Below are 25,606 nucleotides of genomic sequence, written 5' to 3' on the forward strand. Positions count from 1 at the left end.
TTTTTAGTTTCCGGAACTGTTATTCTGGTCTCAGTTTCCACACGGGGAGATAAATTAAGCGGACCCAGCAGGGGAGTGAATTCACAGACGGACCGTTATGACCACGCGTTGTTAGGAAGGTGCTTGTTCCCCAGCCTGTCATGTAGGTATACTGTGCATGTGGTCTGCATTGGTGTAGGGTCTGCATTGCCTCCGTTTATGTTATTTCTGTCTGTCCTTGTTCTTCTGCACTGTGCCTGACTCACTATAAGTCCCAGCATGCAGGGTGCACTGATACACTGATGACTATTTAATACGAGTGATTTGATTTATGTTTTTCTGAACCATTTATTCAGCATTGTTATGAAAGTGTCCTGGGGAGAAATAATATACCGCAGGCATGGAGGAGGTGAGTTATGTCCCCATGTGGGAATGTAGGGATTAATTACTGTGACAGCGCTGTAGAAGTGACCCCCTAAACCAGTACAGCCTGTGGCCAGACCCCTACATAGGCCCCAAGCTGACTCCATCCAAATAAATGCAAATTTCACCCCCCTCCCCCACAAAAATCATAAATATAGATCTCTTAACACACACCGCCAATAAACGCAGATATCCCCGCCACCCCAAAGTATAAATAAAAGCTAATATTCGAGTGCACACACCCCATTAAATATATGCTACAGACCCCCTAAACAAATAGACCCCTTCAATAATTACAGGCAGCAGGCCCCATTAATGAATATAAATCCCAAAGAAGACCCCCATAAATCACCAGTGGTCAACTCAGACCTCATCCTAAATATATGTAAACCCCCCTCCTCAATTTATATGGACCCCAGAGCAAGTGCTGTCAGCAACTGGAGACACCCCAGTCTATATGGATTTCAAGGGAAGAACACCGAAATAAATTAATATAAGCCTCAGAGTAGACCACTTAAAAACACAGGTCCCAGGACAGACTTTTTGCCAAAAAAAAATTCTCCCCCCCCCCCATCCCCACACAAACACTAATCAAAAAATATTTTTTTTTTTTTTTTTTAAATATGCATTTTCCCCTGCATGACTGCTGGAAAATATATTATTCCCAAAGCAGGTCTAGCATCAGTTTGGGGACCTGGTGAGAATGGGGGGATTTGTATATGAGATCCTGAGTGCGGTAGTAATGGCTTCCTATGGAGCCATGAAGACGTGCTGTTCTGTTACATGGACAGGTCTGGTCTGATGGGGTAGGAGCTGCTGTCTGACATCGGGACATCCTCGCAGGACATGAGGTCCGGGGTTTTCTCAGTAGGGGATGGCACCGGAAACATTTCCTGCTATGAGAGATTATGTGTCTCCGCCACTGATTGCTGCTCTGCAGGAATTGTACTGTAACAGGGGGCACCCCCCCCCCATCATGTACAGTCAGCGAGTACTTCGAAATGCTTCTAATATATCAGTCGTGTTGATCACAACTAGTTTGCAAGACAAAATCTTCCCCATGTTCATTTCTCAGGCTCCCAGAGGGACGTTTGAAGATGAGTTGGAGTGGTGCATCAGTCAGCTGGAAACTGGGCTCCTGCGGCGCAATCCAACGCCGAGACAAGGTGTGTACAGTGTGACCCCCGGACTATCACAACCCCTTCATAAATTGGCTTTTTGCAATTTGTGTTTTTTTTTTTTTTCTCCCCTCTTCCTGGAGTCATACTTTTTTTCTTTTCTTTTTTTTCATTTATGGAGTTGTATGAGGACTTTTTGGGCAGGGCTGTGGCGTCGGTAAGCCAAACCTTCGACTCCTCAATTTCCATGACACTGACTCCTAATCCGACTCCACGGCCCTGTTTTTGGGGTACATACAACTTGTTTTTATTTTTTAATCTTGTTTTAATAAATTGCTTGAATAACTTTTTATTTATTTTTGTTATTCATTTAATTTTGAAGTTGGGTAAATGAATGTGAGCTGTATTTTTATATATATATATATATATATATATATTTTTTTTTTTTTAATTTCTTTTTCCCCTCCCATAGCTGCGATTGCATGTTCTTTATACTGCAGTTTTGCAGTGTACAGTATAAGAATATTATTAATCTCCCAGGGGCCTTCAGTAGGCCCCTAGCTGCCATTGCAACCCATCAGCTCCCTGTGACCTTATCTCCATGGGCGGCAATGTGTGTTCGAATTGATGTGCCATGCAATCAGGCCATTTACATGCCATTGTCAGTGGTTAACAGTAGCATTTAAAACGTTAAACAGCAATTTGAGCTCACTGCAATAGAAAAACAAATTTTCTGTGACTAATGGTATTTCCTTAGTGGAAGATACTCAGCGGGTACTGCGAGTCCTGCGTTCTCGGAAAACTCCCTTTGTGAAGAAGAGGCAGGTGATGAACCAAGTATTTGGAAACTACCGACTTAAGATGGCCGAAGAGAGACGGGTACAAAAACAAGGTGGTGAGTGATAACTACCGTATATACTCGAGTATAAGCCGACACCCCTCCCCCCCCCCCCCCCCCCCCTGTAATTTTGTCACAAAAAACTGGGAAAACAATGACTTGCGTATAAGCCTAGGGTGGAAAATGCAGCAGCTACTTGTAAATTTCAAAAATAAAAATAGATTCCAATAAAAGTAAATTTAATTGAGACATCAGTAGGATAAATGTTTTTGAATAGCCTTATTGAATCAGGAGCTCCATATAACGCTCCATACAGTTCATGATGGGCTCCATACAAAATACACCCCATATAATGCTGCACAAAGGTTAATAATGGCCCCATAAGATGCTCCCTAGAATAATATGCCCCATATGCTGCTCCATAAAGGTTATGGCCCCATAAGATGCTCCATAGATTATGCCCCATATGCTGCACCATAAGATGCTCCATAGATTATGCCCCCATATGCCGCCCCCATATGCTGCTCCATGGATTATGCCCCCATATGCTGCTCCATGGATTATGCCCCCATATGCTGCCCCCATATATTATGCCCCCATATGCTGCCCCCATATATTATGCCACCATAAGATGCTCCATAAATTATACCCCCATATGCCTCTCCATATATTATGCCCCCATATGCTGCCCCCACAAGGTGCTCCATATATCATGCCCCCATATGTTGTCCCCATATGCTGCTCCATATATCATGACCCCATATGCTGCTCCCATATGCTGATCCATGGATTATGCCCCCATATTCTGCTCCATGGATTATGCTGCTCCATATATTATGCCCCCATATGCTGCTCCATATATCATGCCCCCATATGCTGCTGCTGCAAATAAAAATAAAAAAATGACATACTCACCTCTCCGTCACTGGGTGCCAGGTGCCGGTGTCGCTGCTGCCTCAGGACCTGGCACCTGAGACATTCACCTGTCCTGCGTCCATCGCTGCTCGCCGTCTGCCATGTCATCTGTCAGTGACGTTCAAGCAGCAGAGGGCACGGCACGCACTAACCACGTCACCGCGCCCTCTGCTGTCTGAATGTCACTGACAAGAGGACAAATCAGACAGCAGCAAGCACCGATGGACCGGGGACAGGTGAATATAGCCTATACTTACCCCGTCCTGGCTTGGTCTCTGTAATCCCGGTCTCCCTTCCTGCCTTCAGTGGTCACGTGGTACCGCTCATTAAGCTCATACATATGCGCATATTCATGAGTTTAATAAGCGGTACCATGTGACCGCTGAAGGAAGGGAGACCGTGGAGAAGCGGGGGGCTGCAGAGACCGAGCCAGGACGGGGTAAGTATGATCTGTGGCACCCCCGCTCCCCTCCCCCGCCGACCCCCAGGTATATGACTCGAATATAAGCTGAGAGGGGGACTTTCAGCCCAAAAAAATGGGCTGAAAATCTCAGCTTATATTCGAGTATATACGGTATTCAATGGTATAAAACTAGATTTTTTTTTTTATTTTTTTTTATTTTTTTTTTATTTTTTTTTTTTTTCTCCCTAGAAAAAGCGCCAGTCCTGTCTGTAGGCTCCTCCTGATATTGCAGTGTTGGCTTCTATTTGCAATCCCAGGCACGGCCATTGACAAGTGCGGCGCTGTTTCTGGAATAAAATACTCGATCAATAGATGATAAATCATTGACCATCGATGTCCGAGCGCTGGGACCCCTCAGTGAGAGCTATGCAAGAGCAGCTTCTACTCCAGCAGACTCTGGTGATCCTTGTATATCGTGGACTGTCGTGTAATACTACACTTGATGTGCCTGGCTGGCTGTGGTTTCCCTATGCAAAACTGGGCACATTTTGGGAGGTGGCTAAGTGTCCATATCTCTTGGACGGAGCGGACCGTTACAATACTGTCCTTGCTGCCATAATCTGCGTTCCTCTATATCTGCTGCTTTGTATCTAACAGTTGTGAAATCCCCTTACTCCAATAACTAAATATCTTCCTTTCTTTTTTTATACCAATAATCCTCCAGAACCTAAAATTCAAGAAGTGACATCTCGGGATACCCACAGCGTCGCCTATAGAAAAAGTGTAAAGGATGCACAAAGTGGCGCCAGGCGCTGGTTCACCCCATCCGGCAGCGAGTTTAACTTCAACTTCTTGCCAGATCAAGAACATCAGAATGCAGGGGGACAACCGGAGGACAAACTGGAGGACCACGCCAAGGAGGTGAAAAACACTGAGCCGTCAGTAAGCCAGCGGGACGGGACTTTATGTTTAGGTGGTGGCTCGGAGTTCACCTTCAATTTTCAGATCCCTGAAGAAACATGTAGCACTTCAGAGACCTCCACATCTCCGCTGACCACACATGGCGCTGAAGGTGACCACCTCGGTGCTTCTCATATGACTGTGGCAACTGTGCCGGAAAACTCGTCGCAGAAGTGCTTTAACATAGGCATTGCAGCCAGTACCCTTGGGGTGTCGGCTAATCGGACACAAATTGGTAACGCTGATGAGAAAAATATAGCGGACTCCCCAAAGAAGAAGAAAAAAAAGTCCAAGTCTAAAAATGCGGAGGAGCAGAGAAAAGTGAAAGACCCTAGAGAAACTGTGCTTCCAAGTCCACCGCTAAAGGAAGAAGCTAAGGTAGGTGCACAGGGAGGTTAGGACCTCCAGCACTGAGCAGGACGTAGGTTACTGCACCAAACCGTGGCAGCTTTTCTTGGTAAGTCAAAATCAGCAGGCAAGCCCAAAAGGTCCAGTCTGTATTTAAGGTCATTCAAGAAGCCATATTCTTGGTGCCAAAGAAAGGATGTGATCCAGTCTGTGACATAATATAACCTTGTTATATTGCGTCTCTATGGGGCCTGCATAGAATTGGTAAAACATGGCTGCTTTCTTCCAGAAACAGTGCCACATCCATCCATGGGTGTTGTCTGGTATCGCAGCTCAGCTCCATTGAATGGCATTCGGATGCCGAACCTGCGGACAGGTGTGGCACTGGTTCTAGAAGGAGTTAACCACTTTTTTTTTTTTTTTTTTTTTTTTTATATTTTATATCCTTTTTATTATGTATCATTGTACTGCTTGTTATATAGTCAGGAGATGATGAGCTGCGGAAGGAGCTGGACTGGTGTGTGGAGCAGCTTGAAATTGGACTACAGCGTCAGAAATCGACTCCTAAACAAGGTGAAGTTTAGGTAGAACTGTAGCAGCTTAAATGGTCCTCCATCTTTGCCATCCGTTATTAGGGAATTGCATTTTAAGGAATTACCCTATGGACATATGGGTATGAATAATATGATATTGTTTGATCTTCCCCCGTGAATTTATTATTCTCTCCTGAGTAGTGGAGGAAGCGGTACGGGCTATTAAGACTTTGAGGAGTGCGAAAGTCCCATTGGTGAAGAAACGGCAAGTGATGCGGGTGATGTTTGGTGATTACCGCCACAAGATGGAAGAAGAAAGGGTTAAACAGCTGAGACTGATGCAGGCTGGTAAGTAACCGAACGAGGGATTCACATGGCGTGTGGCTTACTGATGCTGAGGTTTTCTGGCTGCGTTTTAAAAAGGGGAAGGGAAAGCATTTAAACCAGGTTATTTGATGTCCACCTGTCCATTCTCTGTCTATGGGACTAAAAAATGGCCCAAGCTTTGAACTCGACAGTCTCATAGACAAGTATTGGAGCAGTGATGTGCATTCACAGCCACTGCATCTTTCCAATGTGGGGTATTTAATAGGCCCTGTTCTAGGGAGCGGTAGGGGTTCCCCCGAGAGCAGTAGGGGTTCCCCCAAGAGCGGTGGGGGTTCCCCAGGAAGTGGTGAGGGTTCCCCCAAGAGCGGTGGGGGTTCCCCAGGAAGTGGTAAGGATTCTTCCGAGAGCGGTATGGGTTCTCCAGGGATCAGCAGGCTGCCGCCTATCCTGTGTTCATAATGTTATGGCTGCAGTATTGCCATGACTCATTTGGTGTGTTGTGTGTGTTTTTTTTTTTTTTTTTTTTCACAGCAAATAAATCGGCAAAAATGACAGCAGTGACTCTGGCGACAAGACAAAACCGCAGCAAGGTTTTCCGTAAGAGTATTCACAAATCCCGAACGAGTGCTGCACCTGCAGACACCCAGGGACCCTCCCATCAGTATACAGCGCCACCGTCCTCCTCCTCTGGTCAGCAAGAATTCACCTTCAAACCGTCCCAGGTGGCCTTTTCCTTTAACTTTTTCTAATGGGGACAGCCACACCACGGAGCAGCCATTTTGTTGTGGACTTCTCTGCACCGCTGTAACCTGCAGCAATACCGTGCCTTTTTCATTTGGACACTGAACAATAAGCCAATGAATGAGAAATTGGCGCCATTGTTTATTACAAGTTATATTGTATGAACTATTTAGTTCTAGAAATGTTTTTGTTTCACTTTTTTTTTTTTTGCAACAAACTGGAAAGTGTGAATATCTGGGTGCAGCGACACTGCTGAATAAAGTGGTTACAAAGATGAGCTGTTCTGGATTCTGCATTGGGCGCTGGGATCACTGTTTCTTTTTTATACAGGAGCTTTCATGAATGACAAATCGACCCCCCCAAAAATTGGAAAAATATTGAAGACTTGTATCAATTGATGCAAATAAAAAGTGGAATTTAACTGCTCTTCTTTTCCATTGCACCAATTTTGATATATATCTCCCTCATGGGTTAAATGTATTTTTCCAGCCAGTAGGTCTAGTTAAAGGGATTATCCTGCGCCCTGACTTCCATTTTACGTTGGGTATTGCAGTTTTGCAGGATGGATATTGCTAGGGAGTTGAAGTTTTGTAGAAGTTGTATAGTCGTAGGTTGGAGACCAGGTTGGAGACCACTGTTGCCTATCTGTGACCCACCCCGCCATTCTAGTAAAAGACATCCTCCATTACTGCAGCCTTAAAGGGGTATTACACTACAGAAATTATCTCTGATGCAGAAAGCAAGCATGACCGGCTGCTCCATTCCACTCCTTGCAGTTTGACGGTCATAACTAGGTGACATATGGAGACCTGAGTGCTCCTTTTAAGATTAATTTCACCGATAATGGGTGAAATTTATCAGAACTAGTGCAAGGGAAGTTTGCAGCAGCTGTTCGTAGCATGTCAAACATAATCCAACGCTCATATAGGGGGTGAGCAGTGCCCTGCCTGGTTGTTTAGGGCATTTGCACTACTTTTCACATGCACCAAGTTGCTAAATGTTAGAATATATTGCACATAGGGTAGCCTATAATAAGTGCAAAGCATGACTCGGTCTCATGTCAGGAGGTGCAGTCTTAGCTCGCCCCACCAATCGCAGCCCCTGGGTACCACAAGCCCTGCCCTACATACAGTGAAATATCCACTCGCTCCAGCAGATGTCCAGTGTGTGAACAGGGGGTTAAGGGGACACGTTCATTTTATATGATCCAGAATAAGAGGACGACAATCACAATCCAAAGGAAACTGGACTACAACTCATATCCAACATTCTATATTTATCCCTTTTTACTTACCTGGTGCATTGCTTTTGGATCTGTATTAGACCAGATATTTTTATATAATCGCTCGGCGCCATTTTCTTTGTGACGTCAATAGCAGGTGACATTTGACCTCCCATTATTTTATTATTTTTTTCTCATTTTCTGACAGTTTTTTTACGGGGAATTTTGAACTCTTGGCAACTTCTGTAATTTTGTTTTTCTCTGGTGCTATAAAGAGAGGATTTCTCAGAATCTACAGCTGAAAATAAGTGGGAAATGGATGAAGTTTGGATCCTGTCTCTTTGCCTCACCTTACTTGGATTTTTCATTTTTATTTTATCCTTAAAAACCAAGCAAGAGCCGGAGCCAGAAAGTATCAGCAAGTCGTCTGGATCCTCCGCAGCGGCCTATTCTAGCTCCGGGGGTAAGAGCCTGGAGGTCGGCGACGATGAGCTGGAGAAGATGATGGAGCGGATGAATAAACTCTTAAGTGGAACGGAGCCGACCAAAAAAGAAATCCAACCGGAGAGGAAAAAAGTTCTTCTGGAGAAGCAAGAACACCTTCCCCATCGCAGAGCAGACACGGATAGCACTAATGAAACCCAAGAGCCAGTGGGCAAGGTGCCAGGGCATACCCAGCCCGCCAATCAACTGAGTCATCACAGAGTTCAGGTATGGGCCAGCCCCGTCAGCAATGCCACCGAGAGCGAGCGCAGAATTAGCAGCTCGGGAATTATACAGGGATATTAATATCGCCTAGGTACCAGACCAGGGTCCAAATCTGGAAGTTTGATTTTTCCATATAGCCACATCTGAGTCATTCTGCTTTCTTTAAAGGGATTTTACAGTTTTTTATTTTACTTTTTTTTTTTTTTTTTTTTTCCTGCTAGAGCTTAACTGCTGCTTTGCGAAAAGTTCTGCCACTTTCACATATATACTTTGTGTATTAAGTTCCTGCCATTTTCCAGATTTACTTGATGTGAGTGACAGGTAAAAACTAGAGGAGCGCATAAAGATTTCCAGCGGCCACGACGGAGGACCATTAAAGCCCTTCGACCCTCCTGCCACCTTCTGACACCCCCAACTCCTCTTCTGATTAGTAGGCCGAACAATCGCGTCTCTCTGGAGCTACTAATCAGAAAGGATGCTGCAGGTAGGAGGCGAGTCGCAGGGCTTTGGTCCTGCGGCCACTGACTACCGACATGTCCAATGGATCCGAGTACTAAGAATGTTTTTGCTCATGAAAGCCCATCCTGATGTAGTCTGGCTCATTCAGCTGCTTGGGGGTTGTTGTGGAACACAGACCATGCTCCCTGTTCTTCGGGGGTCTCCTGCATGTCTACGAGGCAGTTCGCTCAGGTCAGGAGACCACGATCTGTGCTTCACTGACGTTTGATACCAACCTAAGTGCATTGATGCAATACACCTGCATATTTGGTGTTTGTGAAGCACCCCGACCTGACATTGTTTCGGGCCTATGCTGTAATTGCAGATCCTGATAAGGTAAGAAAAATATGGGGGGGGGGGGGGGGAGAGATGCAGCTGCAGGCTTTTTTTCTTTATTCAATCACTGAAACTGCATCATGTGACATGGGAGGTATCTGAATGGCTAATAGTCATCTGTAGAGCCCCAGCATCATAATAGGAAGAGCCTATCTACCCGGAGAGAGAAAATATGAGAAAACCAATATATTGTTTACAGGAGACACAGGCATTCATGTGAGGTCGTCCTTCCATTGTAGTCAGGACTGAATTTCTGTTTAAACTACATTGTTCTTGCTCAGGGGCCCTCAATGTCCTCCAAATATGTCACGTCGCTTACTATTGATGGATGTAAAACATGAAATTATTTAAAAAAAACATTTTTCTAGTTTTTTTTTTTAATTTTTTTAAAGTTCCAGAATGACTTTTGGTTGGCATATGTTATTCCTAGTTTAGAACTTCAGGGGTACAGCATGACATGAGGATTGAAAAAAAAAAAAAAAAAAATCGCAGAAGTAGGAATCCCTTCATTGCCTGACATCCAGTCAGCTTTACCCTGAGTGTTCTAGTAAAGGGGACACGGAACTTGTCATAAATATGTAATTTTTAATATGACATAAATGCCGCTGTTCGGCAACTTTATCGCTTCTAATTGATTGGGCAAGAGATACCAACAAACTCTGGACAGAGGTTGCGAACGAGTCATTATCAGTACCGATTTCCACTGTCCTCCACTCGTCTACAGGTTTTATAAAGAAAGTTCTTTCCCCAAATGCAATAACAAAAAATTTGATCAAGACCTGGGCCAGATTTTCAACCTCACTAACGCCGCTCCCATCGCCTCTGATAAAAGTAAGGGACCTACCTGGCCTTTATTTAGACCGCCCTTTTACTAGGGACACAGACTCTTTACATAAGATAGACGAAAGTCCAGATGCTTTCATAGAGGATGGCGCGATCCTCCCACTGCAAGATTTACAAGCCAAATTCCCACATTACCATTTTAACTTTCTTCATTACAACAGGCTCAAAAATTCGATCAGATCCTATTTACAATCTGGACTTCCACATAGAGAGTTGACTGATTTTGAGAAGTTACTGTCTCAGAGAAATAAACCAAAGGGCGTGTTGGGTAAGTGCTACCAGGTGCTCTTAACCCACTCCACTTCGGTTAAACCAGCGTTTATATTGAAATGGGAAAGAGACCTCGAGGTTAAATTGCAAGATTGGGAAGTTGAAAAGATATATAAAAACTCGCATGGTCCTTCTGGTTGTGTAAGGGTCGAAGAAAACTCTTATAAGGTCCTTACTAGGTGGTATACCACCCCTGACACAAGAAAGAGGTGGCAACCTGAGACATCCTCCAATTGCTGGAGATGTCTTGGTGAGGGAGGATCATACCTCCTCATTTGGTGGCAGTGTGATAAAATTCAACCTTTCTGGGAAAAACTGCTTAAAATTTCTGCGGGACTTTGTCAGCTTCCAAACCCTCCATCCCTTAAGTTGATCTTTCTAAATTGGTCTAGTGACACTGCACAATATAAACACAAAAATCTTCTTGTGTACTTGTTAACAGCAGCTAAAATGCTTATCCCCTTACATTGGCTATCACAGAACTGCCCTACCCTGGGAGAATGGTTGCACAAAGTAAACCAAATATATTACTTAGAAGAAATAATTGCCAGTACGACCTTTAAGATGAATAAATTCAGTTCGACTTGGGAGCCGTGGACACTCTTCAGAGAACCAGATGACTACTTAAACTTACTAAACCCTCAGTAAATCATATCAATCTGCCCCAAGATCAGCTAAACTTGAAGCAACACTGACTAACCAGACAAACAGGGAAAAACAACTGCCGACTGGACACCATTCCTGTTGAAATTCCTACCCCTCCCTACCCCCAAATATTTTCCTTTTCTATGTTTTTCCCCTTCTCTCTAACTTCTATCTTTATATTTAATTGAAAGTTAATACTCTGACGCGACTATTGTATATATAATTACCATTGATCCAAGTTAGTGATCTTGTTTTGGACTTACAAGTTTAAGTTCTTTATAACCTAGCTATTGTCCGACCTGTCATATGGCAAAATGCCACAATTAGCAATATTAGAGTTGCGAACAGTTGTTCGAAACGTCCGGACAGAAATCTATAAAGCCAATGAGGCTTGCTCGTACTTGTCGCATGTACAGTCATGGCCAAAAGTTTAGAGAATGACACAAATATTATATTTTCACATGATCTGCTGGCCTCTGGTTTTTGTGTGTGTTTGTCAGATGTTTTTATCACATACAGAAATATAATTGCAATCATATTATGAGTAACAAAAGGTTATATTGACAGAATGAGTTAATGCAGCAAGTCAATATTTGCAGTGTTGACCCTTCTTCTTCAGGACCTCAGCAATTCTCCCTGGCATGCTCTCAATCAACTTCTGGATCAATTCCTGACTGATAGCAGTCCATTCTTGCAAAATCAATGCTTTTATTTTGTCTGAATTTGAAGGTTTTTGTTTGTCCACCCGTCTCTTGATGATTGACCACAAGTTCTCAAAGGGATTAAGATCTGGGGAGTTTCCAGGCCATGGTCCCAAAATCTCTATGTTTTGTTCCCTGAGCCATTTAGTTATCACCTTTGCTTTATGGCAAGGTGCTCCATCATGTTGAAAAAGGCATTGTTGATCGCCAAACTGCGCTTGGACGGTTGGGAGAAGTTGCTCTTGGAGGACATTCTGGTACCATTCTTTATTCATTGCTGTGTTTTTAGGCAAGACTGAGAGAGAGCCCATTCCCTTGGCTGAGAAGCAACCCCACACATGAAAGGTTTCAGGATGCTTGACAGTTGGCATGAGACAAGACTGGTGGTAGCGCTCACCTGGTCTTCTCCGAATAAGCCGTTTTCCAGATGTCCCAAACAATCGAAAAGGGGATTCATCAGAGGAAATGACTTTACCCCAGTCCTCAGCAGTCCACTCCCTGTACCTCTTGCAGAATATCAGTCTGTCCATGATGTTTTTCCTGGAGAGAAGTGGCTTCTTTGCTGCCCTCCTTGAGACCAGGCCTTGCTCCAAGAGTCTCCGCCTCACAGTGCGTGCAGATGCACTCACACCTGCCTGCTGCCATTCCTCAGCAAGCTCTGCACTGCTGGTAGCCCGATCCCGCAGCTGAAACACTTTTAAGAGACGGTCCTGGCGCTTGCTGGTCTTTCTTGGGCGCCCTGGAGCCTTTTTGGCAACAAGAGAACCTCTCTCCTTGAAGTTCTTGATGATGCGATAGAAAGATTGCACCTCAGTCAACAATCTAGCTGTGATACTCTTCCCTGTTAGGCCGTTTTTGTGCAGTGCAATGATGACTGCACGTGTTTCTTAGAGATAACCATGGTTAACAGAAGATAAACAATGATGCCAAGCACCATCCTCCTTTTAAAGTGTCCAGTGGTGTCATTCTTACTTAATCATGACAGATTGATCTCCAGCCCTGTCCTCATCAACACCCACACCTGTGTTAATGGAGCAATCACTGAAACGATGTTAGCTGGTCCTTTTAAGGCAGGGCTGCAATGATGTTGAAATGTGTTTTGGGGGATAAAGTTCATTTTCTAGGCAAATATTGACTTTGCAAGTAATTGCTGTTAAGCTGATCACTCTTAATAACATTCTGGAGTATATGCAAATTACCATTAGAAAAAATGAAGCAGTAGACTTTGTAAAAATTAATATTTGTGTCATTCTCTAAACTTTTGGCCATGACTGTATTGTTATTCTTGTCTATGTTAAAACAATATAAGGATGTTTAAAACAAATAAATGCCGCTGTTCTCCTGAATCCGGCGTTGTTTTTCTTTTGTTCCTGAGCCTCTCTGTTCCTGAGATATGGCCTGTTCTTCCTTGGATATAAATTACTATTTTCAGCCAAGTGGGCAGGGTCTTCAAAAAGACTCTCATAGAGAAGAGTGGATGACCACACCCAGTTGGTAAAAATATTTATATACCGGGAAAAGGAAGCCATATCTCAGGAACGGAGCGGAGCAAAAACAAAAGAAAAACATCTCCGGATTCAGGAGAACAGCGGCATTTATATCGGGTACAAAAAAAATACATAGGTCATCTTTAAGTCAGAAAGAAATGACAGGATACACAAAGAAATTCATTCATTCCATTACAACAGCAGGCGGGGATGTGATGGGTCAGCGTTGTTGTGCAACCTTCCATCGTAGGGAGTTTGAAGAAATGGAGAAGTGTCTGCTGCAAGAAATTGTGTCTGGGGAAGCAGGACAATGGAGACAAAGCATTGCTCAATAGATCAAAAACGTTTGGTAATGTTTCACAGCTCCTCTAGTGACAACTCTAACAATGGTGTTCAGTTCTTCATAGATTGGATGAATCTATAGGAACATTGGGTTGGTCGGAAATAGTAGTAAAGGCTCAGACCCAAATACGTATTAAGTCTTCATGCACCCAATGTAATAGCGCACCTATACTTGGCAATGTGCTGAGCCTTACTGTAGGCCTCTAATATAAAGGGGTATCTCAGGAAGAAAAAAGTTATCACCTATGTACAGGATTACGTCAAGATTGATGAGGGCACTATCACTGAGATCACCATTGATCACCAGAACTGGAGACATGTCCCTTGTTTGAATGGAGCAGTAGTCATCTCTGGAGGTCTCATAGGGAATGACAGGAGCAGCAGTCATCTCTGGAGGTCTCATAGGGAATGACTGGAGCAGCAGTCATCTCTGGAGCGCTTGTAGGGAATGAATGGAGCAGTAGTCATCTCTGGAGGTCTCGAAAGGAATGACTGGAGCAGCAGTCATCTCTGGAGGTCTCATAGGGAATGACTGGAGCAGCAGTCATCTCTGGAGCGCTTGTAGGGAATGAATGGAGCAGTAGTCATCTCTGGAGGTCTCGAAAGGAATGACTGGAGCAACAGTCATCTCTGGAGTTCTTGTAGGGAATGACTTTAGCAGCAGTCATCTCTGGAGGGCTTGTAGGGAATGAATGGAGCAGCAGTTATCTCTGGAGGTCTTGAAAGGAATGAATGGAGCAGCAGTCATCTCTGGAGGTCTCGTAGGGAATGACTGGAAAAGCAGTCATCTCTGAAGGTCTCGTAAGGAATGACTGGAGCAGCAGTCATCTCTGGAGGTCTTGTAAGGAATGAATGGAGCAGCAGTCATCTCTGAAGGTCTCATAGGGAATGACTGGAAAAGCAGTCATCTCTGAAGGCCTCGTGAATGGAGCAGCAGTCATATCTATTTAAGTATTCTTTCTATGGATTGGTGATAACTTTTCTAACAGAATACCCCTTTAATGCAGTGAAATATAGGATCTGTTTCTTTGAGCAGCGCATCCCATCAGACATAATATGGTGTGACAATATGGCGGCCCATGAAGTGCCAAGGCTTCACACTGCAGAGCAGTAGGGATTGTGTGTTCTTAGAAAAGTATTTTAGCATTTTAATATCTGATACTAAAATCCTCACTGAATTTCCACATAACGTCACCAGAGTTTTCATTTTGTGGTCAGATAAAAAAGTGTGCACATAAGGGACACAATATTCAATATATTTAGAAAATGGAAATCTGTGCTATCGGGTGTAATATTCCCGGCCTGCAGTGACAGCGGCGTACTGCTAACGGCAGCCCTGATTGCCAGTATTAGTCAGGCCCAGGGAAATGATACTTCGAGCTCATCTGGATGTCGCAGTGTTAGTATTTTTCCCGTGTAGGAGTCTCTCCTGGTGACCCACAAAGATGATGCATCTTGTGTCCTTTGGATGTACGCTTCGTATACTGTAGTCCTGGGGGTTTTTGGAAGCGTTTCCTTGGTCACATTTGCACCCAGGATCCCGGTGCATTCAGCCATTATCATCACTACTCTGCTCCTTTTGCCCCTTCTTCTTACTAAGAAGAACATGGTTGCTGAAATGTACATAATAATGCAGATTCATTATTGCATTTGCACCTGTTTTTGTCTAGTTTTTTGTGTTTTTAATTCACATGTTATATATGCAGATGGTATATCTGCAAAAAAGAAATTACAGTAGACATGTCCATTTTTGATTGTCATCTCGGATCAAGATTATCCAAACAAGTCCATGAGAAATAACAGATGGCACACATTGCCCTCAGTGTATAATCCCCATGCTGTCTGTTCTTAAAGTTTTTAGCACTCTGCTTTGTTTTGTTCCTCTGTTATTCTTCCTGAAAATGCTGACCCTACTGATAAGGTGAATGGCAACATCCCTAATGCGGTTTTCCTGGCTTGCGGCTCAAGTCTGCAGTTATTCTATGTGACTGCAGACTTGTGAATCCTCGCAGTGCGCACACTGCAAGCTGTCAGGATTCTCCAGTACCGGGAGCGGGTGGTTATGTGACCACAAGTATGCGATTTGCATACTTGCAGACACATTACGACTAAACGCATCCCACTTAGCTCAATTCACTTGCATTGAGCAACGCCGCTCACGTCTAGTAGGCACATGACCACACTTGCATTCAAGCGCCCTCCCGCTCCCAGCGCCGATACAGGAGAATCCTGACTGTGCACTGTGAGGATTTACAAGCCTGCAGTCACGTAGAGTGACTACAGACTTGAACCCCAGGCCTGGACAACCCCTTTAATCCTACTTTGCATGAGCAATAACAGAGGAATGCTAAAAAGTAGGGTTCTGAGAAAGATACGTGCAGAATCGGTATTGTATGGGGATACAAGAAGTGTCAGGATTGGAGTTCTTTCTCCTCCTGCTCTCCCACTGTATAAGTACACATGAGATGACACTTTTCTGCTGCCCCCTGTCACCATCTGTACCCTATAGATGTAGAGTAAGGTGACTTATGGTGAAGTCTGTAACATGTAATAAGTCAGATACTGGTGTAGATTGCAGCTGAGGATATAAGATCTGTAGGACACAATTCTGCAATCTTTGTATTGAGTTACCCAGAGGCTTTCTCAGGAATCTTGGACCGTCCGGCATCATGATCCAATATAATATCTGTTACTGAGATTATCATGGAGTAACCTCTTAAATGTCACAAGCGCAGTCCGGGGGATAATTGAGTAGAAGCAGCTGGATGGCGTAGTGCGGCTTCCTCACTGTAATTGCTTAATCCTACGTAAATCTTCAAGGATTTCTACAAAGAATCAGAAATTCAGACCTGAACTGCCCAATTTGATTGTCTGCGCAATCTGCAATCTGATTGTGATGCAAATGCATGACTTCCTGTTAGGAGTGGTGGAAGGCACTAAATAAAAATTATGAATAAAGTGCCTTCGCCACCCGGGGTCCACCGTGCGGCAGATGGTAAGACCGCTGCTAGGAGATGGCAGAATATAAGGCGGTAGAGTGCACGGGGTTAACGTCACCCTGGTGCACTGGGCACGCTCAGTTTAGCTCACAGAGCTGCCAGGATAAACAGAAATGCAAAAGTGCTGAGTCTGTTTAACTCACAGAGGCTCAGCTACACAGACGCGGTAACTGGTCACAGGAGAGGCGTGAGCTGACGGCACCAACTCCGTCTAGACCTACCGTATACGTCTGTGACAGAGACGTCGCAACTGCGAACGTACACTGTGCTGCTACAGCAGCGCGGCAGGAACGCAACCGCTAAGAGAACACTGCTATCAGGCAAGCGCAATATGGACGCTAGGCTGCTGAGGCAGGGATGCAATGGCGCGCTGGCGCTGTAACTGACTAAGACCGACACACTGTCACCCTTCGTAATAACCAAGGGAAGGGGTTTCATAATAAGTCAGTCACCAGTCCATGCATCCATCACCATACACACACAGCATAATATGCTACACTAGCGCATGGCGGAACGGCCATGCGCACTTTTTATAGCGCGCGGGACCTTCCGGAAATCTCCAGCAGTCCAGGAAGAGCCAATAGGATCCGGAGCGGGACCTGAGCACATGACTCCCGAAGTCCAATAGGAGCTCGTCCCGTGAGCATGCCCAATAGATGGAATAAAGGACTTAGCCTCTGGAGACAGTTGTTGTGAGACAATCTCCTCAGCAATCCCTTCTGCTGCAGCAGATGAGCAAGAGACTGCAGCATGTGAGAATCTGGGTTTCTGTATAGACGTGTCAGAAACCAGATTCCTAACACTTCCATTCAGCATTTTATGGAAATCAGATGCTGTAAATGATGCAAGCACAGACAGTACTACCTCCTAGTCTCTCCCTGTGCATTGTTTAGACACAGATATGACTGCCCTCTTGTATCACCCTGTAAATAATGTAGGCACACATAGGACTGCCTTTCCTTTCACCTAGTAAATCCAGTAGGCAAAGATGATGATGTCTTTCTTTTTCTCCTTGTAAATGATGTAGTTGCAGATAGTACTGACTCCTTGTTTCCGCACTTGCTTTCTTTAGACACAGATATGACTCTGTATGTAGGAACACACAGGGCTGCCTTTCTTTTCACCTAGTAAATACAGTAGGTAAATATAGTACTGTCTTCCTTTTTATATTTCTTAATGATAAAGGTACAGATAGTACTGCCTCCTTTTCTCTCCATGTGCATTGTTTAGACACAGATTACACTACCTACCATCACAGTAGCTCTCTGTATGTAGATACAAATAGGACTGCCTTTAATTTTCACCTAGAAAACATGATAGGTATAGATGGTAGTGCCTTCCTTTTTCTCTTTTTTTAATGATATAGGTACAGATAGTGCTGACTCCTTGTTTCTAACTGTATTAATGTAGTTGTATAAAGTACTAACTCCAAGTCTGTCTCTGTAAATGATGTAGACCCTGCTATTACTACCTTTATATCTCTGTAAAGGATATTGGAAAGACTGTAATTCATCCTTATTTCTGGCTTTAATTGTAGTAGATATAGATAAATACGGTAGATAGATAATGTAAAAAAGAGAATGTTCTGCCTATCTGTATCACCCTGTACACTAGAGTGACCAGATCTCTAATCGGGGGAAAAAAATGTCGGAATCTTGTTCGTCTGGACCCCACAAAACGATTACCCTTTCCAGATATTGAGATAGCCAACATTTGAGCTCGATCAAACGACGTTAACCCGTGCCGCTCGTCGCTCAAAGTTTGAAAAAATCCAAATTTTTGGCCTTTTTTCAAACTTTGAGCGACGAGCGGCACGGGTTAACGTCGTTTGATCGAGCTCAAATATTGGCTATCTCAATATCTGGAAAGGGTAATCGTTTTGTGGGGTCCAGACGAACAAGATTCCGACATTTTTTTCCCCCCATTAGAGATCCGGTCACTCTACTGTACACAGATAGTACTGGCTTCCTGTTTCTCTCGGTAAATGATGGCGGAAAGGTGCTGGGGTCAGATGAGATCAAAATTGAACTTTTTGGCCATCAAGATAAACGCTATGTCTGGCGCCAAACCAGCACAGTTCATGACCCCAAGAACACCATACTCACAGTGAAACATGGTGGTGGCAACATCATGCTGTGGGGATGTTTTTCGGCAGAGGGACAGAGAAAATGGTCCGAGTCATGAGGAAGATGGATGGTGTGAAATACAGGGATATTCTTGAGCAAAACCTGTTTCAGTCTTTCAGTGATTTGGGACAGGGATGGAGGTTCTCTTTCTAACAAAACAATGACCCAAAGCATACTGCTAAAGTAACACTCAAGTGATTTAGAGCATAAAAAGTACCAGCACAAAGTCAAGAAAATTTCATGTATATAAACTCAGAGTCTTGAAGATTGCTGTTCACCAGTGGATATCATCTTACTTGAAGGAGCTGGAGCAGTTTTGCCTTGAGGCATGGGCAAATATCCCAGTGGCAAGATGTGGAAAGCTCAGAGACTTTTCCAAAGCGACTTGCAGCTTTAATAGCCGCAAATGGAGGCTTTACAAAGTACTAACTTTAGGGTGCTAAATAGTTATGCACACAGAAGTTTTCAGTTATTTATTGTAAAAAAAAGACAAAACATTTTAGGCATGTTCTTTACATGAACTTATGCAAACCCTAAAAAAACAGTGAAATTCCAGGTTGTGAGGTAGCAAAACACCAAAAATGACAAGGGGGTGAATACTTTTGCAAGCAACTGTATAGTACTGCCTCCCTACCTTTTCCTATAAATAATGTACAAACACTATTGCTAGCCTGTCCGTAAATGATGCAGGTACAGATAATACTGCCTCCTTTTATCTTCCTGTAAATACTGCAGGCACAGATAGTACTGGCTTCCTATATTTGCCTGTAAGTATTGCAGCCACAGATAGTTCTGCCTCCTTGTCTCTATCTGTAAATAATGTAGACATGGATATTAATATCTCCCTGTTTTTCGCAATAAATGATGTAGGTACGGAATTCTCCCTCCTTTCCTCTTCCTGTGAGTAATGCAGGCACACATAGTGCTACCTCCTTGTCTTTTCCTGTAAATAATGTAGGCACAGATAGTGCTGGCTCCATGTTTTAACTGTAAATATCATATTCATTGATCATTGATGCTTTCTATAGTGATCAATATGGACTCTATGTGCAGTTTAGCAATAGGAAAGTGAACTGTTGGTTCGTTTGCACCCATTGGTGACACTGTATACGGCTGTTGAGTTCTTGCCACCTGTCTACAGTCTGCTGCTTGATGAATTGGATGTTTTCTATGTTTTAGGAAAGATCTGCCCATGCTGCTGTCGAAAATATAATGGATGAAATTGGTGAGTAAAAGTATTCTGCTATTGCATAAAGTGCTGTGTAGTGTCAGCCAACTACAATATTCTGTCTTTTTTCTAGAACAAGCTGTGCAGGAAACTGAGGAGTCAGATTACTATGCCAGACGTAGGCAGGAACGGGCAGCAGCTCGGGCCAAGCAATGGCAAGTACAAAATAAGAATTTACTGGACACAGTGAAGGAGCCAGTACGCTCTTGTGAACAGCACCGCTTCTTCGTTCTGTTGATCGTGGGGTTTCAAGGGTGCAAGCTCCAGCCAATCATACATTGATGGCCTAATGAAGTGAACAGGAGCTGAGCTGCAGTACAGGCGAATGACCACTATAGAGTGAACAGAGCTGTGCTGTTCTGGCTCAGCCAATGAGTGAAATGTTGGACCTCCACCCATCTGATATTGATGACCTATCTTAAGTTTGCGTCGAGGTGTTGTGAAAAAAAAAATAAAAAATAAATTTTTTTTGCTTTTTTCTTAATCTGAATTAATTGTACTTTCTTTGCCAGGACTGAGTGAATGTGAGGAGATCCTCCTGCCTGGTAGGTAGACATACAGGATTGCCATGTTCTGCTATAGCAAGTTAAATATTATCTATTTGATAGAAGCATTAATAAAAAAAAATTATTACCACCACTAGGTGGAGCTAACTGCATACTGAGTATACAATGCACTCTTTATTAATCCCTTCCCGACATCCATCGTACATGCTAATGTATGGAGCGGGCTCAGAAGCTGAGCCTGCATCATCCCTGACAATTGTCGACTGTGTTACACAGCCAGCATCTGCCTCAGTAGCTGCGATTGGAGCTCAGCTGTCAACCCCTTAAATGCTGCTGTAAATCTCTGACAGCGGGCATTTAAGGTGAGCAATCCGGGTGAGCACTGTTTTGTACAGCCATTATCCCCCTCGCCACATGATCGCGTGGTGCTGATTGTTTGCCATGGTAGTCAGGGGCCTGCAGTGTCTGTACTTTTGTGAAGCCCAGTAATCAGACGATAACAGGTTTAAGTTCTCTAAAACCCATGGAGTACTACAAATAAGTAAATAATTATAATCAGCAAAAATTGATCCAACAATTATCAATGTGCCTCACGCAATGATATAAAATCCATCTATTCCATAGAAATGAATAAAGAACAGAAATAGCACAAATATAAGGAAAATACTACAAATAATTTTATTTCACAAGGAAAAATTTTTTGTAAATAACAAGAAAAATAGTCAAGCAAAGAAACACTCAGTGGTGGGACCAAAAAAGGCTATAGGCTACTTTAAACACATCAATGTAACAATAAAAAACAATAAATACCGGCCCTTTAAATGCTTGTAGCTAAGGGTTAATTATTTGTGACGCCCCCTTAAGAGGACGAAATGCGCGTCGGGGTGAGGGACGTGGCATAAGGCTCCACACCTGTAAGCTTTTGTTTCTTATTTATCGTCATGGCTATGTGCTTTCAGCATTCGGGGATGAGATTTATTTTGTTCCAATGTTTTGTACCAATTTATTAACCTATGGCTATTGTCGGGCTTAGTGCAATATTGGCGGAGGTGGACAAATAATTAACCCTTAGCTACAAGCATTTAAAGGGCCAGTATTTATTGTTTTTTATTGTTACATTGATGTGTTTAAAGTAGCCTATAGCCTTTTTTGGTCCCACTACTGAGTCTTTCTTTGCTTGACTATTTTTCTTGTTGTTATTTACAAAAAAATTTTTCCTTGTGAAATAAAATTATTTTTAGTATTTTCCTTATATTTGTGCTATTTCTGTTCTTTATTCATTTCTATGGAACAGATGGGTTTTATGAATAAGTAAATAGTAAAAAAAAAAGTTAAAAAAAAATATAAATACCGGTGTATATATATGTAAAATATATACACACATGTATATAATATATACAAATATATATACTATATATATAACATATACAGTCATGACAGAAAGTGTTGGCACCTTTGAAATTGTTCCAGAAAATGAAATGTTTGTCCCAGAAAATTATTGCAATTACACATGTTTTGTTACACACGTTTATTTCCTTTGTGTGTTTTGGACCAGCACAAAAAGAGAAGAAAAAGGCAAACTGGACATAATTTCATAATACCCCAAAATCGGGCCGGACATAATTGTTGGCACCCTCAACTTAATATTTGGTTGTGCAATAAATAACTGCAATCAATCGCTTCGTATAACCATCCACAGGCTTCTTACACCTCTCAGCTGGAATTTTGGACCATTCTTTTTTTGCAAACTGCTCCTGGTCTCTCATATTTGAAGGCGCCTTCTCCCAACAGCAATTTTAAGATCTCTCCACAGGTGTTCTATAGGGTTTAGATCCGGACTCATTGCTGGCCACTTCAGGACTCTCCAGCGCTTTGTTTCCATCCATTTCTGGGGTGAAGTGTGTTTGGGGCCATTGTCCTGCTTGAAGATCCATGACCTAGGATGCAAACCCAGCTTTCTGACTCTGGGCCCAACTTTGCAACCCAAAATCATTTGGTAACCTTCAGAATTCATGATGCTTTGCACACAGTCAAGGCACCCAGTGCCAGAGGCAGCAAAACAACCCAAAAACCTCCACCATATTAGACTGTAGGTACTGTGTTCTTTTCTTTGTAGGCCTCATTACATTATCAGTAAGGAGTAGAATAATGTGCTTTATCAAAAAGCTCTATCATGATCTCATCTGTGCACAAGATGCTGTTCCAGAAGAATTTTGGCTTACTCATGTATATTTTGGAAAACTGCAGTCTACCTTTTTATGTCTCTGTGTCAGCATTTCATTCAAAAGTCGGCGGATTGTCCGCACTGACACTGATGCACCCTGAGCCGGCAGGACAGCTTGAAGCTCTTTGCAACTTGATTGTCGCTGCTTATCCACCATCCAGACTATCCTGCGTTTCAACCTTTCATCAATTTTTCTTTGCCATTCACGTCCAGGTAGATTAGCTACAGTGCCATGGGTTGTAAACTTCTTGTTTACGTTGCGCACAATGGACAAAGGACCTTCAATATCTCTGGGGATGGACTTGTCACCTTGAGATTGTTGATATTTGACAACAATTTGGGTTCTCAAGTTCTCAGACAGTTCTCTTCTCCTCATTCTGTTCTCCATGCCTAGTGTGGCACACACAGACACACAATGCAAACATTGAGTCAACTTCTCCCTCTTTTCATCTGGTTTCAGGTGTGATTTTCATATTGCCCACATCTGTTACTTGCCATAGGTGAGTGTGAACCAGCATATATATATAGTAAATCGCCTCTCTTTTCTCTAATAAAAAAAGATCTTTAAAAGTAACCAATTTGGTATTGTCGTGTTCACAAAACTGTGATCTGACTAACCATAGAATGATTTAATCCATAAAGTAAAAAAGAGTTTGAAATGCCAGGATTGCCACTGTTTGCTCGCTTCTCCTCTGCAAAATAAATGCAATAAAAAGTTAACAAAAAACATCATATTTACCCTAAAATGAGGTCAATAAAAACATCAACTTCTCCTGAGAAAAGCCATCCCACAGCTCAATTGTAGTAAATATAAAAAAAAGTTCAGTCTCAGAAAATAGCGACAAAAAATATATATTTTTTCTTCAAATTTCTGACATTACCACTTAAATTAAAAAAATAAATAAATAAATATATATATATATATATATATATATATATATATATATATATATATATATATATAAAAGTTTGTTATCGGTGTAGTCACACTGACCCGGAAAATAATGTTATCAGGTCATTTTTATCATACAATAAACGCTGTAAAAACAAAATTCAAAAAACAGGGGCAGAATTGCAGTTTTTTGGTTATTTCATGGAACTTTTTCACATTTTCCATTGAATTATATGGTGAAATGAATAGCGCCATTCAAAACCCCAACTCTTCCTGCAAAAAATAAGACCACATACTGCTATGTGAATGGAAAAATAAAAAAGTTATGGCTCTTGGAAGAAGAGGAGGAAAGAAACAAAAGTGCAAAACAAAATAAAAAGAAAAAACTGCATGCAGCGCGAATAGTATGCAGTGAGCTCCAAAGCTCCCTCTAGTGGTGGCTGCAATCAGAATCTTATAACTTAACTGCATGTTTACAGGAGATTTGGAGCTCTGTATCGGCAAAACAAAGCATTAACCGCTATAAAGATATATTAGGAAATTAATTAGCACAGAATTTTATATAATCTTAGATTTAAAAAAATATAAATAATTTTAGTATGTTTGAATTTTCGTGGCTGATTATCGATTTGAGTTTTTGATTTATGGAATTGTTATTTATTACGTTGGAATGTTATGTCTGACTGCACTTTTTTTTCGGTGAAGTTCCTCTTGGCATCTAGACAACCTTCACATTGTTCCTGTTCTTCCGCTTGTCTTATACAGGGTCAGCCATGGAGTTTCCAAGAATGAATACCACATCCTGCCATCCTCTTCTGCTCACATCCATGCAGTCATCAGAATCGTCATTTCTAAAAAAAAACAAAACCATATGGTCACTGACGTGTTTATATGTGACTTGTACCTATTTGTACTGTGGATTAAAGGCTTCATGGCACATTTATTGGATTGTTGCATGGTTTATCAGTACAGCCATTTACATAGGATGGCCAGGGATTGAAGAACAAAGGGTCTTCCTTTTTTTTTCCAGAAACAGTGCCAATCTTCTGCAGTGGATGTGTTCGGTATTGCAGGTCAAAAGTAGGAACACAGTATGCAGTGAGCTCCATAGCTCCCTCTAGTGCCGGCTGCAGACAGTCACAATTTTATCATTTGACTAAGGATTTACAAGAGATTTGTAGCTCAGTAAGAACAAAATAAAGATAAATTGGGAAATTAATTGGCACAGAATTTTGGATCATATTACTTAAAAAAATATAATTTTAATATTTCTGAATTTTTTTAACTTATTTTCAAATTGAGCTTTTAATTTACAGGATGGTAATTTATTATGTCTCAATGGTATGTCTTGCTCTGACAATCTTTTTGTGAAGTTTTTCCCTTTTATGAATGAGACTGAGCTGCAATACCAGATTTGACATATGGACAAGAGTGGAGCTGTTGTCTGGAAAAGCAGGCATTCATTGTATTCTCCGACAACCCCTTTTATTAGTTCACATGACAGTTTTGCAACCCATATATGCAACTCTATAGGCATAAATGTCTATATAGCCCCCATCGTGGGTCATTTCTGACCCTAAACTAATTAATCACTAATGAATCACTTATAATAGACCTGTATTGTTCCAATGTTATACGGTACATAGGATACAGTCACACTGCTCCTGGCAGGAATATTCCGAGGTAGACCCATAGTAGTGTCTACCAGGTGAACACACCCTGCATGTGTATACATAAGATTCTCCATTTTTTGGTTAATTCAGTGATCATGGACCCTATGGATGAGACTGGTAATGAAGAGGAGCAAAGTCATAATCAAAGTGTGACAGTGTGAAATGACGTCTTTGGGTCAAGAACTACTCAAGGGTCAACCGTTCTAGAAGACCCTGGGGTCCATGAGAAGTGAATGACTTAGCTTAAATTGGCCCCTTCTTGACATAGTGGATAGAACTGTCTTTTTATGTTTTCCCGCCAAGGCCAATTTTCATTTTTGC

General features: G+C 42.4%; 2 protein-coding genes and 1 long non-coding RNA gene across 3 annotated transcripts; all 3 read left to right on the forward strand.

Annotated features, from left to right (window-relative positions):
- On the forward strand, positions 1–6,862 carry CUNH8orf33 (chromosome unknown C8orf33 homolog). Its single transcript, XM_073553598.1, has 8 exons — positions 1–142; positions 336–388; positions 1,478–1,568; positions 2,278–2,415; positions 4,401–5,014; positions 5,467–5,557; positions 5,719–5,865; positions 6,376–6,862. The coding sequence occupies exons 2-8, from the start codon at positions 380–382 to the stop codon at positions 6,591–6,593; spliced, it is 1,308 nt and encodes a 435-aa protein (XP_073409699.1). The 5' UTR covers positions 1–142; positions 336–379; the 3' UTR covers positions 6,594–6,862.
- Positions 6,863–7,000: 138 nt separating this feature from the next.
- Positions 7,001–20,273, forward strand: LOC141057077 (uncharacterized). Its single transcript, XM_073553599.1, has 3 exons — positions 7,001–8,518; positions 19,942–19,987; positions 20,064–20,273. The coding sequence occupies exons 1-3, from the start codon at positions 8,123–8,125 to the stop codon at positions 20,270–20,272; spliced, it is 651 nt and encodes a 216-aa protein (XP_073409700.1). The 5' UTR covers positions 7,001–8,122; the 3' UTR covers position 20,273.
- A 228-nt stretch (positions 20,274–20,501) lies between these two features.
- LOC141056978 (uncharacterized) lies at positions 20,502–24,555 on the forward strand. The gene is made up of 2 exons (XR_012221967.1): positions 20,502–20,535; positions 24,378–24,555. It is a non-coding gene; the product is annotated as an uncharacterized lncRNA (long non-coding RNA).
- The last annotated feature ends 1,051 nt before the right edge of the window (positions 24,556–25,606 follow it).

Source organism: Dendrobates tinctorius, unplaced genomic scaffold, assembly GCF_039654945.1.
Source record: "Dendrobates tinctorius isolate UK_male_01 unplaced genomic scaffold, ASM3965494v1 ptg000202l, whole genome shotgun sequence".
NCBI lineage: Eukaryota > Metazoa > Chordata > Amphibia > Anura > Dendrobatidae > Dendrobates > Dendrobates tinctorius.

Coding starts and splice junctions, on each gene's coding strand:
- CUNH8orf33 (XM_073553598.1), top strand. Junction 2,416..4,400: donor ACGGGTACAAAAACAAGGTG/GTGAGTGATAAC, acceptor ATAATCCTCCAG/AACCTAAAATTCAAGAAGTG. Junction 5,015..5,466: donor CGCTAAAGGAAGAAGCTAAG/GTAGGTGCACAG, acceptor CTTGTTATATAG/TCAGGAGATGATGAGCTGCG.
- LOC141057077 (XM_073553599.1), top strand. CDS start 8,123: ATGGATGAAGTTTGGATCCTGTCTCTTTGCCTCACCTTACTTGGATTT. Junction 8,519..19,941: donor TGAGTCATCACAGAGTTCAG/GTATGGGCCAGC, acceptor TCTATGTTTTAG/GAAAGATCTGCCCATGCTGC. Junction 19,988..20,063: donor AAATATAATGGATGAAATTG/GTGAGTAAAAGT, acceptor TCTTTTTTCTAG/AACAAGCTGTGCAGGAAACT.